The sequence below is a fragment of the Phoxinus phoxinus genome (assembly GCF_949152265.1).
Source record: "Phoxinus phoxinus genome assembly, chromosome: 2".
NCBI classification, from domain to species: Eukaryota; Metazoa; Chordata; class Actinopteri; order Cypriniformes; family Leuciscidae; genus Phoxinus; species Phoxinus phoxinus.
In genome coordinates, this window is record NC_136877.1 from 51,122,795 (window position 1) to 51,141,686 (window position 18,892).

At 39.5% G+C, this 18,892-nt stretch overlaps 4 protein-coding genes across 4 annotated transcripts in view; 2 read left to right on the forward strand and 2 right to left on the reverse strand.

The window, feature by feature from the left end:
• The window catches only part of LOC306992573 (uncharacterized protein), an 868,003-nt gene that overhangs the window by 809,494 nt on the left and 39,617 nt on the right, over positions 1-18,892 (reverse strand). The window lies entirely within an intron of this gene.
• LOC306990773 (kelch-like protein 33) lies at positions 1,440-9,241 on the forward strand. The gene is made up of 4 exons (XM_079598022.1): positions 1,440-2,247; positions 3,744-4,692; positions 5,870-6,040; positions 6,341-9,241. The coding sequence occupies exons 1-4, from the start codon at positions 1,521-1,523 to the stop codon at positions 6,858-6,860; spliced, it is 2,367 nt and encodes a 788-aa protein (XP_079454148.1). The 5' UTR covers positions 1,440-1,520; the 3' UTR covers positions 6,861-9,241.
• Positions 9,660-11,497, forward strand: cbln11 (cerebellin 11). The gene is made up of 3 exons (XM_079601782.1): positions 9,660-9,939; positions 10,069-10,203; positions 10,423-11,497. Exons 1-3 carry the CDS (start codon positions 9,732-9,734, stop codon positions 10,797-10,799), a joined length of 720 nt encoding a protein of 239 aa, XP_079457908.1. The 5' UTR covers positions 9,660-9,731; the 3' UTR covers positions 10,800-11,497.
• LOC306988085 (kelch-like protein 33) lies at positions 14,718-18,337 on the reverse strand (the record flags this gene model as incomplete). The annotated part of the gene is made up of 5 exons (XM_079592818.1): positions 14,718-15,240; positions 15,820-15,990; positions 16,079-17,018; positions 17,172-17,840; positions 18,151-18,337. The coding sequence occupies 5 exons, from the start codon at positions 18,335-18,337 to the stop codon at positions 14,718-14,720; spliced, it is 2,490 nt and encodes an 829-aa protein (XP_079448944.1).

An 18,892-nucleotide genomic window follows, 5' to 3' on the forward strand; every position in this document is an offset into this window, starting at 1 on the left:
ACCTTGAACTTTTGCTGAAAATCCCTTTGACGTGGCAAATGAGAAGTTCAAACAGTTGAGCTTTTAGAAATGTGTTTTGCTGATGGACCTCTTTCGACATCTGAACAGATTCTGATCTGTCAAACAAAAATTTAAAAATGTCTCGAATGAATTTTCCTTAAAATATCTCATTTATAACTGAACAGAATTTGTGCTCTTTTTTGTTTTAGAAATTATACCAAAAACATGACATGTCAACATGACATTGTTTAACTATGACACTGGTCATATTAAACAAGATAAAAACATAAAACAGAAAATCTGTTTTCATGTTTTTATTTAATCAAAAACAAAATTTCACCCAAAAAAAAAAGAAAAAAGAAAAGAAAAAAAAGAGGAAAGTACGGTTACACAAGTGAGAATTTAGATATTTCATATTTTCTATTAAGGCAAGTCATCCCAGGTGAATAGGGTAAAAAAAAAAACTAATAGATATCACTACACTTCCCCAGTTGATTGATTACACACACACACACACACACAAATGTATTACAATGTTTCTATTTCTTAGTGCAATTTAATATGAACTAATTTGCATAGTGTTCTAGAACAAAAATCTAAACATTGAATAAAGCCAGGTTATAGAGCCAACATATAGAGTTAAAGGTTTTGACATTAGGGATTTTCATAAATCAGAAAATACTGTCAACAGCCAGAAGAAAAAAAATCCACATTTTTTCAGGAATTAAATATATAAAATCAGTCAAATTATATATGAACAAACCCCTCTGTAAAAACCTTCAGAATATAGATAGTAATAAAAGTGTAAAGTTGAATGTATGTAAGTGCTGCTGAAGTGGAGATGTATGGCTCAGAGCAAGAGAAAAAACACTAATTTTGAGAAAATGGCCTTTACATATATGTAGAGAATAGTCTGAAAAAACACTATGAAAAGCTAAAAAGCCCAAAATCTCAAAATTGACAGATGCATGAAAAAACTTTGCATGTCCCTTAACTAACCATAATTCTCATGTTAAACTAGATTAAAAAAATAAAATAAAAGTTATTATTTAAGAACTGAGATATCTTTTAATGTATTCCTGATAATCCTCATCAGATTATACAATACTTGTAACACTATCTTCATAATAATTTTGATTTAATAATTTTAGTATATTGTATACTTAATAAAAGACTTAATAATTTAAGAAGCTTTTCTGTAGCTCAAACAGTAGAGCGTTGGCGCTTGCAACGCCAAGGTCATGGGTTCAGAAATGTTCAGATAAGAATGTAAATTGTGTCCATTGAAATGCAATGCAAGTCGCTTTGGATAAATGCTTAATGCATAAAAGTAAACGTAATGTAAAATGTAAATAATTGTGTCCCCTCTGTAAAGGTTGCATGTCTATCGAAATGAGATCTACTGACTCGTAAGCTATTATTAGCATGCTGTTGACTTCAGGGAATCACAGCGTACATGAGTGCCGACCAGACTGAGTGCTGTAAACAGAGAACGGCAGTAAGGAGAAGTATTGTTTTTCATGGAAATTACAAGAAAAGATCTGCCCATGGAATGGGAGGAACGCTGGAGAAGAGAGAAGGAGCGCAGGAAAAGGATGATAGAAGAAGGAGGAGAGAAGTTTGAGGAAGAAAACAGGAAGCTAAAATGGATCAAGTCCTACAACGACAGCAGGATAGGAATGAACGTGAGGGCAGTGAAGGACAACGAGTGCGATAACATGGAGGAAGATGAACTTCTACAGAGGTATCATAGACAAAGTTACCCAAGTGAGATCTTCCAGACTCTAGGGGAGATGAAGATGGAGAACATCCTCACGGATCTGATCCTGAGCACCGAGGATGGGATGAGCTTCCATGTTCACTCGCTCGTCTTGGCTGCGGTGAGCTCCCTCATCCAGCAAAAGCTCCAGGAGAGGGATGGAGATGAGAAGGACATGTCGCTGAGATTGGGTCCCGAGGTTCGCGGTTCGGGTTTGGCTGCAGTGGTGGAGTTCGCCTACACTGGAGACATCAGCAATCTGAACAAAGACGACATGCCACAGATTCAGACTGCAGCTCTTAGTCTTGGAGCTCCAAGAGTCCTGGAGATCTCCAAAGAGGAGGAAGATGGAGGTAACAGGGAAGAAAACCTGAGAAAGATCTCAGCGGAGGAGCAGATGAAAGTTGGCCTGCAGTTCATGAAGGACTTATGGGCCAAGAGAGTGGGATGTGATGTTGAACTGGTTGCAGAAGGAATGGTTTTCCAAGGTAAGACACCTTGAGACATTGTAACATCCTAAATATGATTAGAGGACCCACACAAATCATGACCATTTGTGCAAGAAAGAGTGATGCTTGTCCATGACGAGTCACCACAATAATGCTAGTGTTGTGGCTGGTTGCCAGGATGTTGCCATGGTTGCTTCATTAGCCCCTTTCACAGCAATCCCAGTAAATTACCGTTAATTTGCCAGAACGAATTTACCTGTAAATTCAAAAATGTGCTGTTCACACAAACGAGAGCGTTCTGGCTTCTTACCGGGCAGTTCCACAATACTGTTTAGTTATTGTATCATACATGACAGTATCGCTAACTGTTCCTCTAAGTTGTTGTCAAATCTCTTCATCCGCCTGGACGAGGAGAAGCGCTTTAGTTTCGGTGTCACTCCAATTTGTAAACAGTGCTGATCTGCAGCATGATCATATGAATGGCCCAGAGCCATTGGTCTTTCAACGGCTTCTGATTGGCTCAAATCACTTCTTACGTCAGCGCATTCTGACCTTGTATGTGCAAAATACCCGTAATCTTCATTCCGCGTTCACAAAACGCATATACCAGTAATTTACTGGTAGTGTTCCAACTTCCCTTACTGGTAAATTGCCGGAACTAATTTAACGGTAATTTACCAGTAAAGACTATATGTGTGGAAGGGTCTACTGTTTCTAGGGCACTGCTAGGTGGCTGTTTAAGGAAGTGTTTTCTTATGGACTTATTATTCAAATTTGAATGATTACATTTTTTTTTATTTGAACAGAAGAAACTGACAACCGTTTCCCCCTCCATTTTGTCAACTGCTGGGCTTGACTTTTATCCCGCTGTAGAAAAAGACTAAAACAGTTTAAAAGTGAAGAACAGAGGTAGAGAGAAAAATACAGTTATGTCGATGACATCACAAACCTTTTGAATCCATTCCATCCATGCATTATTAAAATAAAATAAAAATAAAACAATTGAACACAATAAATGACAATCGTTTTTCTCTCCATTTTGTCAGATGCAGGTCTTGACTTTTATCCAGCTGTAGAAAAAGACACAAAATAGTTTAAAAGTGAAGAAAATAGGCAGGGAAAAATTACAATTACGTCAGTGACATCATAAACCTTTTGATTCCATATAATCAACACATTTTTTTTACTTTGAAAGTTTTAAAAACTTGAATCTGAACAGAAGATAATGACAATTGTTTGTCCCTCCATTTTGTCAGATGCTGGTCTTGACTTTTATCCAGCTGTAGAAAAAGACAACAATAGTTAGTAGCTAGTCTTCAATAGTGAATGACAGAGGTAGAGACTTTTTTTCTGTGCCATTGCCTGAAAATAAACGAAACGAAACGAAACTTCACAAACCTTTTGATTCCATCCCATCCATTCCACAGTTGTATCAGTGACCATTCAAATTTGAATGTTTTAAATTACATTTCAATAGTGTTCTTGAACAGAAAAAATAGCATCTTTAAAAGACTACATTCTTTGCCCTCATGAAGCTCACAGGGTGCTCCTGGCAGCCAGCAGCGACTACTTCAGAGGCATGTTTACCAGCGGCATGAAGGAGAGCCAGCAGGAGTCCGTGTCTCTGCTGTCAGTCGGAGCCGGAGAGCTTGAGCCCCTCCTGAACTGGGCCTACAGCGGCGCTCTGATGCTCGGATGGAGCTGCGTGTTCGACCTCGCCTCTGCCTCCCTCCAGTTTCAGATTCAGCCTGCCATCTCGCTCTGCCTTGAGTTCTTGGAGCAAGAAATGGATGTCCACAACTGCCTGGACGTGGCGTCTTTCGCAGAGGCCTACGGGATGACGGGGCTGATGGAGCTGGCTGAGGATTTTATCCTGAGACACTTCCAAGAAGTATCTGCCACCCCAAAGTTTAAGGACCTCCCGGCCGAGAAGCTCCTGGCGTTCCTCCGATGCGACGCGCTGTCCACTCCATCGGAGCTGGCTGTTTTCCGAGCGGTCGTCGCTTGGGTGGAGACCGATCCCACTGAACGGCTCCCGCAGGCCGAAGAGCTCATGCAAGCAGTGCGTTTTTCATTCATGACCTTCCGAGAGTTTCGAGAAGTTCGCGCTGTGAACCTGAGCATGGAGTGCAGTGGAGAATTTGAGGTTGAACTCTACAAATCGGCACTAAATGAGTTTGGATTTGGCATCTCTGACCGTGTGGCGCAACAGCGTGTACGTCACCCCAAAGATGCCCTGGTTTTGGTCGGAGGCGATCAGCTGAATCCAGACATGGATCAACGACTTCCCAGCAAGCAGCTCTGGTTTGTTAACTCTCTGAGAAGTGGAACGGGCCTTGTGAAGGAGATAGAGTGGAGAATGCTCGGAGAAATGCCGGATCGGGCCAGATTTAGACATGGTGTTGCGGTCCATGATGGTCAACTGTATGTAGCTGGTGGTTGCCACTTTTACACAAAGTATGACATCATGAAATCTGTTTACAGGTAAAGTAGTGCATACTTGTATTGGCACCGGCCATTATATATTTAAAACCGTAATATCCTATATACTAAACCTAAACCAATCTTGACAAACTATATATCATTTGAAAGCTTACAATTTCTAGTTTTCATTTTTGGTGATTTTTAAAATACATTACAGAGGAGCCGTGATTTATCAATTTGCAACAAGAATATGTTCATACTCCTAAGGCGTGTTCAGACCTTTATTTTGAAATAGTGATGAACATGAAAAATCATTAAAGAATGGTAGAAACCTCAGTTTGTTTTCATGCCAAGAGTTCAAAAGATAGCATCCGTTCAATTCTTTTAGAAAAAAAGCTCTGAAAATGTTTTAAATATAAAGAAAAAAACAATAGATTCACCATTAGTGAAGTGGCAGCGAACTATAATGCACATGTTTCTTAGAGGTTGAAATCATTTCAAAATCTGCCAAACTTCCAACACTACTTCTGAATAGGATATCTACTTCATAAATTGTATGACAATTGTAAAAATAATGGTTCAGACTCAAACAACATATGGAAATGGAGGCGCCCTTATATGCGCAGTAATGTCCACTAGTGGAGAAGTGTGGTACTGCGCTCAAACTAAATCTCACTGAAAGCTTATTTCAAGAGATATCAACCTACAATATTAAACACAACTTGTTCAGATTTTTTTTGCAGTTTTAGAGTCCACCAGGTTTTGAAAATATATATTTTATATAAAATATGAATAATTAAATATTTCATGTTTTACATTTTCATAAACTCAAACTTCTATAACTTTTTTCTGTTTAACTTAATTTTTTTCACTTCTACAAAAATCTGCCAAATGTCTTCTTAAAAACAAGACCAATCTTACATCTATATTCCAAAGCATTCTTGAATTACAACCATTTATGTTCGGAATGTGCATTTTCATGTCTATTAAAAAAAAGGGGGGCGCTTGATAATGGGTTTTAAAGACCTCACAAAATCCAAAGTCCGCTTTTGTGGCTTGATTTATCAAACAATGTAATAAGGTCTTTAAGTCTTGTTCTATTAATTTAGCTAAAAAACATATAAAACACAGAATTTGCATTGCATCGCAGTTTTTCTGTGGGTATGTCAGCCTGTATTTGTTCACTTTTCTTTCCCCTGTTCTCACTTTCTCTCTCTCTGCACATCTGCATCAACAGGTACGACCCTGTGCGAGACCATTGGGAAAGGCAGGCTGACCTTCTGGAGCTGAGGAGTAACTTCACGCTGGTGGTGAGTGGAGACGCCCTGTATGCTGTCGGAGGAGACAAAGACATCAACACAAATCTTGACAGCGTGGAAAAATACTCACTTGAAACAGATTCCTGGAGGTAGGAGAAAAACGTAAAACAGGATAAAAGAGCAAGATAAATCCTTTCTAAAAGATTCCTTAGTAATGATTAACTATATTCTGTGAAAAACAATAACTGACTGACACCTAGTGGCTCTCAGAAGCACAACATACAGTACCTGTAAATGATGGAGAATCTTTGGACAATCAAAGCTAGTCCAAAGTCAAATGTTATTGCTCTTTCAGCTTTGTCTCAGGCTTTTCTCTTTTACGGTTAATTGGGATAAATAAAACATAGGCACAAATGAGTCATTTGTAAATGCTTTGTAAATGTAAACAGCTTCACCCATCCTTTGGACCAAGCCTTAAGCGGCCATGCTGCCACCGTCTGGGGAGGTGAAATCTTCATCTCTGGAGGCTTCAACTGCAAGTACCAATGCCTGCCGTCGATGTTCCTCTACCACCCAGTGAGAGGAACCACATACCTCGCTGACATGACCCACGACCGGGCCCAGCACTGCATGGAGAGCATGAGAAGCCATTTCTATGTGGCTGGCGGGGTCTGCAACCTCAATAAGTACTACACCAACCAGCTGGTCTGCGAGATGTACGACCCGGGACACGACACCTGGACCGTGTTCACTCCTCTTCCCATTCCCCACGTCGGCGCGGCCTCTGCCGTCCTGGAGGAGAGGCTGTATGTTCTAGGCGGTTACTGCCAGGAGGACTATAGGGAGGCAAGGCAAACTCACCGCTACGACCCTGTGACTCAGAGATGGGACAGCATGGGAAAGATGCCCGGTCCCGTCACTGACGTGCGCGCATGCCTCCTTCATCTACCCGAGCACATCAGGAAATGAGAACAATATGTGTTGCTTTTATTTGTATAGCCTTTATGTCTACATACATAATATATAGACATAAAGAATTTTCTCTCAAATTAAAACTCATATGGACGAGCAGCAAGTCTGATTGTCAAATAAAAGTCCTTACATTTTATAATTAATTTTAATCAGAACTATTTGAACTATTTTTATTTATACATATCATTATATAACCATTAAAAAGCATTTATGTTGCTTGAAATAAAATAACTGTTAACTGAAATTAAATAAAATATGAAGAATCTAATTTATTTAGGCTACATAAAGCTGAAATAAAAAATAAAAAATATACAGAAATTACAAAAAACAAAAACTAATACAAATGTTTAAAAAAAAATCAACAAATCAAAAGTACTAAAACTTTAACTAAAATATAAGATCAATACAGAATCTATAAACAAATTCAAACATTAAAAAAAGCAACACGCCCAATAAATAATAATAAAAACTAAAAAAATTATTTGTTCCTTTAAAAAATGTTTTTTAAAGAATCAAATTCTTCTGACGGGCCGTCATGGCGACTATAAAAGGCGTTTTATCTGATCTGTCAATCCTGGCACGAGCTCCAGTATTATTTAAATATCACAGATAAACTTTGTCTGACAAGGGAAATTACCCTACAGTAACAGATCGGCATTTTTCATGTATTCATATTTACTGTCGACTGTTTTGAATAGGTTTCACCGCGTCGTGAATGAATCATTCGGTTCAGTTTGTTCATTTTAATGTACTCACTCAAAATGGTTCAAATGCTTTCACTTAATACTTTGGAACAACACAGTGAGAAAAAATAATAATTGTGGATAAGGTGGATATTTACCTACAATCTGCTGAATCCACATCTTCAAATGTTTGTTATTGTCGGTCAGCGATGACTTTACTGTTGATCAACACTTGCATCTGGCGTTTGTAAATGACTCTGTTCTTTAGGTGCAGGTAAGATGTTTGCCAACAGCAGAAACACTTAACAGTTCTCGAGAACAGTAAACCTATCACAAAGTACCATGACATTACCATATGTATTATGAATTATGTGACACTGATTATGAATTAGGTAATCTATACTTTACCTTGGTACTGCCACTTTTTATTTTCCTATAAATGATCTAGTTATGTGTCATGTTAAATCTTGAGGTGATTTGAAATCCAATAGAAATGTAAAATGTCGCTCACCAGTTTTGAACACTGGATGTTTTAGTAAAGCCTACAGCATTTATTTACAAAAGTAAGGGAAGCTATATAGACCAACTGTACCTCTTTTACATGAATGGAGGCCTGTGAACAGTATTTTAACTTCTGTTTACTTCTGTTCATGGTTCATCTATTTATTCACCTATGGTCTTGATATGTTGATTTAAATGTATTGGTGCTTGTATGTTGTAGTAAAATCTGCATCAAAAGTAAAAATGCACAAAAATGCACACTTTTACTGTATGTTTTAAATGTGTGCATTACAGGCTCAAAATGACAAATATTCATTGCTTTTATTGTGAGCATACATGAAACATATTGTAACGTTCATATAGCATAAATAAGTAAAATATGCGTGATGGGAGCTCACACTACGTCCTCTAGAGGACACTTGGGGGAACGCCTGATCGTGAACAGTGTCTGAATCACAACAATGTCATTGGCCAACGACAGTCTGTGACGTCACTACTGGTGCAATCGTGATTATAAAAGGGCGCCTGCATTAGATGTCATCAGTTTCTTTCATCTTCAGGATCCGTGTGTTTGTGTACGCGTGAACAGCTGTGTGCAATGATCAGTGATGAGTTCGGACAAAGGATTATGGGAATTGCAGTTCATGAGTGGATGTAACAGTGTGGGGAAGAGACCTCTAGTGGACACTCAGGGTACGCCAACCAGACACTGTGACACAGATGAGGGAACCATTGTGCCAGTATTCCTTAAAGAAAATGTCTGGCTTAGAGGCTGGCATTACCGTGGACCTGAGTGAGAGACTCTGACTCTGGCATCTAAGTCCATTGAGTTTGTGCTTGTCACCGATATTTACGCAGTCTTTCCCTCAGCCTGGTGGCGTGGGTTTTTTCTTTCTCAAAGTGTCCTCTAGACTAGAGTACGCAGTGCGAGTTCCCATTCAAAAAGTTACGTTGTCGGCCAGCGACATGGACACATTTAAACACGTGCTTCAGACACCAGTCTCGCTGGAGGCGTTCCCCAAAGTGTCCTCTAGAATACGCAGTGCGAGTTCCACTTCTCAGGGAAACATGTGAAGATGACAAGGTAACACATGGTTATATGCGTAACCTGAGACATTTTTTCCACTTAATGGCTGTTCAAAAGTAGCAGTGTATTCTGATGAAATAAAACAAATATTTTGGCTAAAAATTCAACCGAACCATTGATTTATTTTGTATTTGGGTGATTTATTTTGTATTTGGGTGATTTATTTTGTATTTGCAAGGACTTTTATTATGTTGATTATGCTGGATAGAAAATAAAGAGAAAAATACTTTTGTTCCTCAGACTGGTGGTAGACTTTAAGAATAAAACTGGAGGAAAGGTTTTAGGAAAGAACATATGTCTAAAATTTTAATAAAACAGGATCTTTCCCTCTACAGAACACATATTTTACACCAATATGAACAGTTTGTAACCTACAAGATAATGGAAATTCACTTGGGCAATTCTAGAAAGTTTTGTATTGATTAGTCAAATCTGAGTACTTGCGGTTCAGTTTTTTCTCAGGCATAAGCCGTAAATCTCATGACTGAGCTAAAAACTCCAAACTCTTAATCATTAACCAAGGGTTGCTCTCTACAAATAAGAAGCACAGCGACTGTAGATCTTTGCTCTTCTCTTTAGCACCAGAGAAACGTCGTCATGGCTTTATTTCAGATCTTCTTCATCTCCATAATAAGTTCCTGCATGCCCCAGGATGCGGATATCATGACTCCTGCGGTGAATATCTTCTCTGAGTTGAAGGAGCTTAAAGCTTCGCTTGATGGGCTGAGAACGGATCTGAACTCTGCTAAAAATGAACTCGAAGAGCAGAAAATCTTGATTCAGGACCTGCGGAAACAGGTTAAGGGTAAATTCTCCAATTCTATGGGGTTTGGGGTACAGTATCTGGACATTGTTGTAACTTTGCAACTATTAGCATTTACATGATCAAGCATTATTCACATTTCCTTGGGGAAATACTCTTCTCCACACACAGAGAGTCCAAAAGTGGCATTCACTGCATCCATGTCGGCAACAGAGGATACAAACCGAGGGCCTTTTAGTACAGAGACCAAACTCATCTTTGATAAAGTCCTAACCAACGTTGGTGATGCATACAACCCTGTCACAGGTTACTGTATATTCAGTTTGACTTTCTGTGGTAAAAAACAAACAAACATAATAATTGTACTTTGTAATATCGAGATCCTTGCTTTGTTCTGCTCTGTATAGCATGTAAAACTAGAACGTACTCCATGCAAGTACACAAAGGTAGATACAGAGTATTTTTTATGCTCCAGATTTGGTTTAGTTGCTGCTTTATACTATGTGTCTAAAATATCTGTTGCAGGAGTCTTCACAGCCCCTGTTAAAGGTGTGTATTACTTCAGGTACTCAGGCTCCGCGTTTGCCTCCCATGATATGGGTCTGAGCATCTTTAAAGGCACAGCACGATTTGTGTCTTCATACGAATATAATTCTGGGGAGAGCAACGACCAAATGTCCAATGGAGCCGTGATGGAGCTGGATGTTGGAGAGGAGGTTCACGTGAGGCCGTGTGAATTATTTAGAAAAATGTCAAAAAGAACAGTCCTGAAAGTGTATCTCATGTTTCTTCAATGTGAATTTAAGAATTTAATTAAAAGGTTACTATTTCAGATATACAGACACAAACAAGTGTTCCTCTATTACTTAACACTGCATGAAAAGGGTCACATAATATGTTAATATCTGGCCATGATAAACTGCAGTGTAATTTCAGGTTCGCCGGATGTACGTGGAAAAATCCTGAGTAAAATTACACAGAACAGTACATTTCCAGAAATACCCAGATACTTGGTGTACACGGACTTATACAGGAATCCATGAAGTTTTATGGACATACACACTGATGGCTGTGAGGAGTGCATGCATAGTGTGTGCTTACTGTTTTTAATATCAATCAAAAAAATCAATATAAAAAAAACACCATCTGACTAGAGCCAATGGTGTGGACCACAGAAAAAACCAAGACGCTCAAAAACAAACCCAACATTGTCCGACGGCCGATCGTCGGCTTAGTGTGTCCCTGGCATTAACCGTATCCCTACCATAAGTTATCTCTAAACTCAGAGGGACATGATGGTGAGTAACACTGATGTAGAAGCACTAACTCTGATTGTAAGCCTAAACTTGACATAAACTGTAAACTTGTCCCTCAAATCTGATTTGTTGAATGGAATGATGTTCCAGGATCAACAAAGATATTGATCCAGGAACATATTTCGGGACTTACCCTAGACTTCTGTTGTTTTATATAAAGTTATTTATAATGCAAACTGTTTCCGATTTTTCCAAGTGAGTACAGTAGTGGCCAAACGTGATGTCTGAGGGGGATATTTGTTTGTAATGGCCCTACAAGTTTGATTAAACCATCAAAATATGAGGATAACCATCTTCCATATGATGGAAGAACATAACACTAAACTTGGTTAAGGTATGATTCTCTCTTGTTTTTACGTGTGTTTATAATGTCTTTGTATGACAGCCTGACGAAAAATTATGTCAGCACAATTTGGCATGTTTGTGTTGTCACAAATAAAACAATTGACTCCAAGCATGAACCACGCAATGTCCTTACAAAATCTTTAATAATATTCGAATAAAGATAACAATGTTGCTAGGCCAGACCTCACTTTTGGCCACTACTGTACATGTCACGGTTCTCAGATCCACTGTCTCACCCTAGTCTCATGTGTTCGTGTTGGGTGGGTGTGTCTCGTTACGTTCCTCGTTTCATGTGGGCGTTGTCGCTGATCAGGATGATCAGCGACAGCTGTGTGTCATTATCAGCCTCTATTTTATGCCCTGTCTTTCGTCTCATGTTTGTCAGATCGTTGGTTGATGTTGCCTGTCCCGCGTGCTTGTTCCCTGTTTCCTCGTGTGTCTTCATCACTGGATCCTGGACCTCATCGCCGTCAATTCACCTGCACACCACTTCGCCCGTCTCAGTCCCTGCGTCACCTCTCCTGCTGTCTGCGTTCCGTCCGCCTGCCTGAGTGAGAGAGAGAGAGGAGAGAGAGAGGACCTCCGACGGCGTTTCGTCTGTTGCAGTGTGATTTCTTCTGAGTATTTCTGACGAATTAAAAACCTTTTACTTGCTTTTGCTTCCGTCCTGATTTGCATAACAGTACATCACTAGATGGGATTTAACTTCCTAACAAAGTATACCCATACACACACAAAAAAAAAACTGTCAAATTAATATGCTGAATTAAATACAAACCAAGCTTGGTTGATGGATAAAATGTATCCTCGATTAAAAAAAAAAAAAAGAATATGTTGACAGTCCTAAAAAAATCATTGACATCCCTTCTTAACAAACACTGAGATTTTGATTTGTTAAGTCGGTATACTGAATTGTACTGTAATATATCACAATATTTAATAAACTTCTTAATAAACTGAATGCACACAGTAGGAAGAAACTATTTTCCTTTATTTTTGTTTATTCTAGAAGCAATCCTCAAAACAAATATTACATACATATCAAATCTGGCATAAAGATGAGAAAACTGTGTGTGTTTTTACAGCCCGGTCTCACCCCAAAACGTCACATACTGACGCGTCTTGACCATTCGGCAACATACGACGAAAAAGGTACCCTTTAACGTCCATATGAGACGCAGACATAAGCGCACCAGCAGCGCCCTCTAGCGGTACCCTACCGCATACCTAAACCCAACCATTCCCGAATCGTCACATATGGACGTTAAAGGGTACCCTTTTCGTCGTATGTTGCCGAATGGTCAAGACGCGTCAGTATGTGACGTTTTGGGGTGAGACTGTGTTAGTTTTTAAAGACTACAACATGCATAAGCAATGCTTTATCCGGGGCTTTAAAAACAGAAGAAGAAAAATACAATCGGTTCACTAAAATCAGTATTTTAACGTTTCTGTTTATGCGCTCTTTCTTTATCAGTATCGTTCCGAAAACGGTTTAATTAGAAAAAATACTGGTTAATAAAAAAAAAAGAATTGCCTCCACTTTCTACCAGAGCTTGTGACTAAACCTCGTAACTCAACGGATCCTTAAAACCTCATACAGCTCCACCCGCCTCAATCGTGAATGAAGTCTTGCACGCATTTTGGAGACTGTCTGCTTGTTTGCAGTGCAAGGGTAAATAAAGAACTGGTTATTTTAATAAGTACCGCATTTTCTGTATTCAAAACTATATTTGAGGAGTGGAGAAGAATGTCTTAGTCTGGTCTTTGCCATCATAGCCAATACAGCCCGTGCATAACACTTCGTCTTTTATAACACATGCTTTTTGCCAAATAGCCTATATTAAACGACGGTAACCTGATGTTTTCGCTAGATTCAAAACACACCACGCTGGATAGAACCTGATATGGTAATGCATCCTTGGATAAACTCCTGCAATCCAACAGCTAATGCCTGCACATTGCCTTGTGACTTACAGAGTATGATTTGACAACTGAGCACGGGTATTTCACTCACGTTGGATGCGTCAAAGTCAGATTTGCATAGGTCCTACCATTTGAATTCATGATTGGTTGACTGCCAAATGAAAATCTTTAACAAAACGATAACATAACGTTATTAACCGGTTAATGGTATTTTCAAATAAGCGTTTCTGCTCAGAATGTTTAAACTTAAAGCGTTGTCTAATAAATTATGGAAAATTCCATCAATGGCCAGGAAAGAGTTGTAGGGCTGTACGACATTTTTGTTATACTCAACCATTGCCTTGCTGTGTGTATTGTAGTATTTTTGTTTTTCTTCAATATATATTGCGATATGAAAAAAATGTCACCAGATGATTGTAATAGCTCTATTTGTAAATAATGAATAATTCTAGGATAATTGGGTTGATTTTGTAGGGGAGTGCATCTGGATAGAAAATAATAAACAAATTACAAGCATAGATAAATAAAATAGAACAAAGATACAAATTAAAATTTGCAGTGATTTATGTTTTTTTGGGGTTAGTCTAACCATATTCAGGTACAGAAATTGAATAATCAAATGTAAAATAACACTGCATAGTCTTCACAGTGTAAATATAGTTAATATAATTAATAAAATTTATCTTTGTTAAAGCTACAAAAGTAATTTTCTATTGTTCTTTGGTTAACATTGGTGACACAAACAGCTGCGAGTATGTTAGGCTGCCGTTACTTTAAGACGAAATGCAAGGATCCAATATAATGATACGCATCAGTTTTCTTTATCAATTGTTTACAACACATAACCGACAGTGTTTACTAGGATACTCACCAAGATGGGCATTATGACTTAATTTGGAGTGCATGTGTCTATTCAAGCTCAAAAAGAAGAGAAATTGAACAGAATTCGGTGCTCACGTTCTGTCTGCGTGACTTTGTGTCAGAAAATAGTGCGCAAGATCCAATCTTCTTGTGTTTTATGTTTAAAGTGCCAGGACTTAAAAATGCATGCAAATGATAAACGTTCACTCTATGATGGTAAACCTCTGCAAATAATCTGCGAACCGGGGGGCGGTTGGTCTGTACGGATCACAGATCTTGCGATGTGACTTTCGCGGATCGCGATATTGATGCTAAAACGATATATTGTGCAGCCCAAGTGTATTGACAATTTATTGTATTCAGGATATTCTCCTCTTACTTTCTAAGGTGAGTAGGTATGGGCAGCACACAGGCCGCTATGTATGTGTTTGGGCCTGGTGTCGTGCTCATGTTCTCCCAATGTGCTGTTGCAGGATCATAGCGGTGCACGGATTTGATATCCTTGTAGTTATCATGGCAGTAGCCTCCGATTACGTAGATCTTCCCCTCTAAGACAGCTGATGCTGACCCAACATGAGGCACTGGAAATGGCATAATGGCACTCCAGGAGTTGGCCACAGGGTCATAGACCTCACAGTCTAATTGATCTACCAGATGACCATCAGCTTCGCTTGAAACCCCACCAACCACGTACAGATGGTCACCAAGGCTCTCCATGCAGTGCAGCGATCTGTCATTTCTCATCTCAGCCAGGTAAGTGGATCCTCGTTCTGGGTGGTAAAGGATCATAGACGACAGGCATTGATACTGGCTGTTTAAGCCTCCGGATAGGAAGATTATGCCATTCCATACACTGGCTGCATGACAGCATAGAGCTTGGTCTAATGGGCAGACAAAACTGGAGACGTAGAGAAGAAGAGAAGGGCCAGGTTTACCAACATTACTCACTATTATAGCCGAGCTATTAGAAATAATTTGACTTTTGCTATACATTTTCAATATGTTCTATGCTATTTAAATCTACCTTACTATTACTCTGAATAAAGTTATTTAGTAAAGTAGGACATGATTCAGAATTACATTGTTGTTAGTCATGAAACAACTTTCCTAATTTATCATGGAAAACGTTTAATGAGGATATGGGGGGTACACATACAATACATACAAGACATATTAATAATATTATTAGCCTGGCTGTCGGTCAATTCCTGGTGACACAAGCCTCCGGATAACATTTTGTGAAAATTAAACCTTAATACAGTACAGTCCATCTATCAATCTCCAACTTGTTTTCATTTGTTCAAAGTTAAATTATCCGCAAACAAATCAAATATTAGGTTTTATCTGGAGTTTCGGTCTTGAACAACATTCAGACATGGGTTAGGGTTTGCAGTTGTGTTTGGTCTGTGATTACTTGCTAGATATGTTTCAAGAACAACAGCTGATGTTGTGTGTGCTATTTATTTCCTGTACTGACCTCCAAGAATTTGTGTTGGGACAGTAGACCTCTACACTCTCCATGTTGACCCCCGACTCTCTCTCTCCTCCAATAGCATATAGTTTACCATTCAGGACCACTACAGTGAAGCTGCCTCTTCTCTCATGCATATCAGCCAACCTTTGCCAGGAGTTTTGGATGGGATCATACCTAGATCAGAGATTAAACAAGTAGTCCATAGTATGAGGGGGTAAACTTGAACAAGGTTAGACAGAAAAAGCCTCATATTTTATCTTACATGTAGGTGCATTTCATTGTATCAGCTTTGCCATAATAATGCCGTCCACCAACTACGTAAAGCTTCCCCCTTATCGCCCCAACTCCATGACTGAATCTTGGTTTCTCGGGTAAAGTTCCCAGCATTTTCCACTCTACTTTCTTCACCAATCCGACATGGTTCTGCATAGAATTGCTAAACCACATTTCCCTGCATGGTCTATGTTTGTCCAAATTATCAGTGATCCTCTCACCCCCAACAAGGACTAGAGTGTCTTTAGGCATGTAGACCCTGATATTTGACTGGACATCTGAAGAACTGGAGAAGAACGTTTTAAATAGAGACTTATAGACATTTTTGCCACCAATTCTAGGCAAGGATGTTACAGACATGACTTCATTGAACTCCTTAAAGGTCATGAGAGGAAAGCGGATGGTCCCCATCAGCTCCTTGGCGAGTTTCACCCGTTGTTTGGGATCGGCTTCGATCCAAGACATGACTGCTTTGAACACAGGCAACTCAGAGAGAACGTAGAGGGAGTCACTTTGAAGGTATTTCTTAAATTTTTCTACAGGAAGATCGTGGAACTTCGGAGTGATGGACACGTCTTGAAAGTGCCTCAAGACAAAGTTATTAGCAAGTGCAAGTAGGTCAGACATCCCATAGGCCTCTGCAAAAGATACAACGTCCAGGCAGCTGTAAGCATCTATTTCTTGTCCCAGGAAGTTAAGGCATAGTGAGTAGGCAGTCTGAAACTGTAATTGAAGAGATGTACAGGTGAGATCAAACACGCAGCCCCATCCAAGAGTAAGAGCCCCACTGTAACTGTAGTGGAGGAGGGCTTCAAACTTGGCAGCCCTGACTAACTGCAGAGACACCAATTTCTGCCTGCTCTCCTTCATGCCGCTGGTAAACATGCCTCTGAAGTAGTCACTGCTGGCAACCAGGAGCACCCGGTGAGCTTCATGGGGGTGGGAAATAAATACAAGTTTATGAGCAGTTTCGCAAATGCAGAGGGCATCAAATTAACGCTGTGATATCTACATATCTACAACATGAAGGCATCATCTAATTTATGCATAGGAAACTGAAATCATGTTAACTAATGTCTTACCATGAAACACTCTTCCCTCTGCTTCAAGCTCCACATCACATCCCACTGTCTGTGTCCACAGCTGTCTGATATGCTGTAGACTATCATTCATATGTTCCTCAGCAGAAAAACGTCGTCTACCTTCTTTCTTCCCTATTGCCTTGTCCTGTTCTCTTTGTTCCTCCTCTGTGCAGAGTCGCAGGACTCTCTGAGCTTCCAGGCTTGCAGCTGCAGTCCTGACCAACTCCACATTTGCTTTGTTCAGACTGCTGATGTTCCCCGTATAGGCAAAGTCCACCACTGCTGCCAACCCCGAACCTTGAACTTCGGGCCCCAAACACAGTGCGATAATCCGTTCTTGTCTGGGCTTCTGTCTGAGCCTCTTCTGAATAAGGTTACTGACCGCAGACAGGACAATAGAATGGACCTGGAATTGATGTCCGTCCTCTGTGCAGATGGTCAAGTCAGTGAGGACAGAATACAACATCATGTTCTCCAGAGCCTCGAAGACTGCACCTGGGTACCCTGGATCGGGGTATAGCTTCTTGGGATACATGTCGCAATCATCAAAATCTTCAAAACTACAATGTCCATCATATTCATCTGATGTGTCTGTCGTCTGCTGCTCTTGATCTCTAAATGTTAAACCTCTAAAAGTTGAGTCTTTTTCATTGGTACTGACGGAGGCAGCTGCAAAACAGTTATCATCACCGTTATCATCATATTTATCGTGAGCTTTATCACTGCCGTTATCTATATGTTTACACTTAGCAACCATTTGTAGACCTAAGAGGTAAACTGTTACTATACTCTTCATCATTATTTTTGTTGTCGTATTTATCAGCATTCTCTACATTACTGTTGTTGTCATATTTATTGGCATACTCTTCATCACCTGCCTTATCATTATTTGTACACATAACAACGCAACTGTCACTGTTTGCATGCATGAAAGGAAAACTAACACTACATCCATCACAGTCATCAACAGCCTTCTCACTTTCATATGCTTGTACATGCAGCTCCTCTTCTTCCGACCGCTCATATTCCTCACCTGGATTCTCCGGATCTTCCTGTTCTTCGCTCACATCCATCCATCCATTTCCACCATTCACGTTTTCATCCTCTCTGGCTGTTCTCCATGAACTTCTCCACTTTCTCTGAAGACACTGCTGATCCATTGCCATTGTGTCTTCAGGTTTCTGTAAAAAGCAACCTGAATGTCCTCAACTAAATGTCAAAAAGCCAACAATATCCTTTGCTTCTGTAAAAAAAAAAAAAAAAAAAAAAAAAAAAGAACAAGTTGCATCAAATCTGTTTCTTAACTTCTCTTGAATCTCTCTGTTGATGTGGGATCTTATGCTGTAGTCAGGTATGCAAAAAAGATCAGTGTCTCACGAGCTCACACTGTTATCATCATAATGCTATTTTTACCTCTAGCATTCAATAAGATCACATCACAAGCCATCTAATGTAATCACGTGCTCCGCCATTCCTTTTCAGATAATGTTACCAATTCCTCTTACTTTCCAGCTGTACCACTCGATTTGATGAAAAGGAAACCAGTTGTAAACACCATTGTGTGTCAACTTTAAAGAACATCATGGCAAAGAATGTCTTCCACATCAGTCTAATATATGTTACGCTTGCTTTATTGTGATGAAATATGCAGTTCTCAGTCACATTACATCTAAAACATCTAAAAAGAAATTACCTTTTGCACTGATCCTGGACCTTTCCAC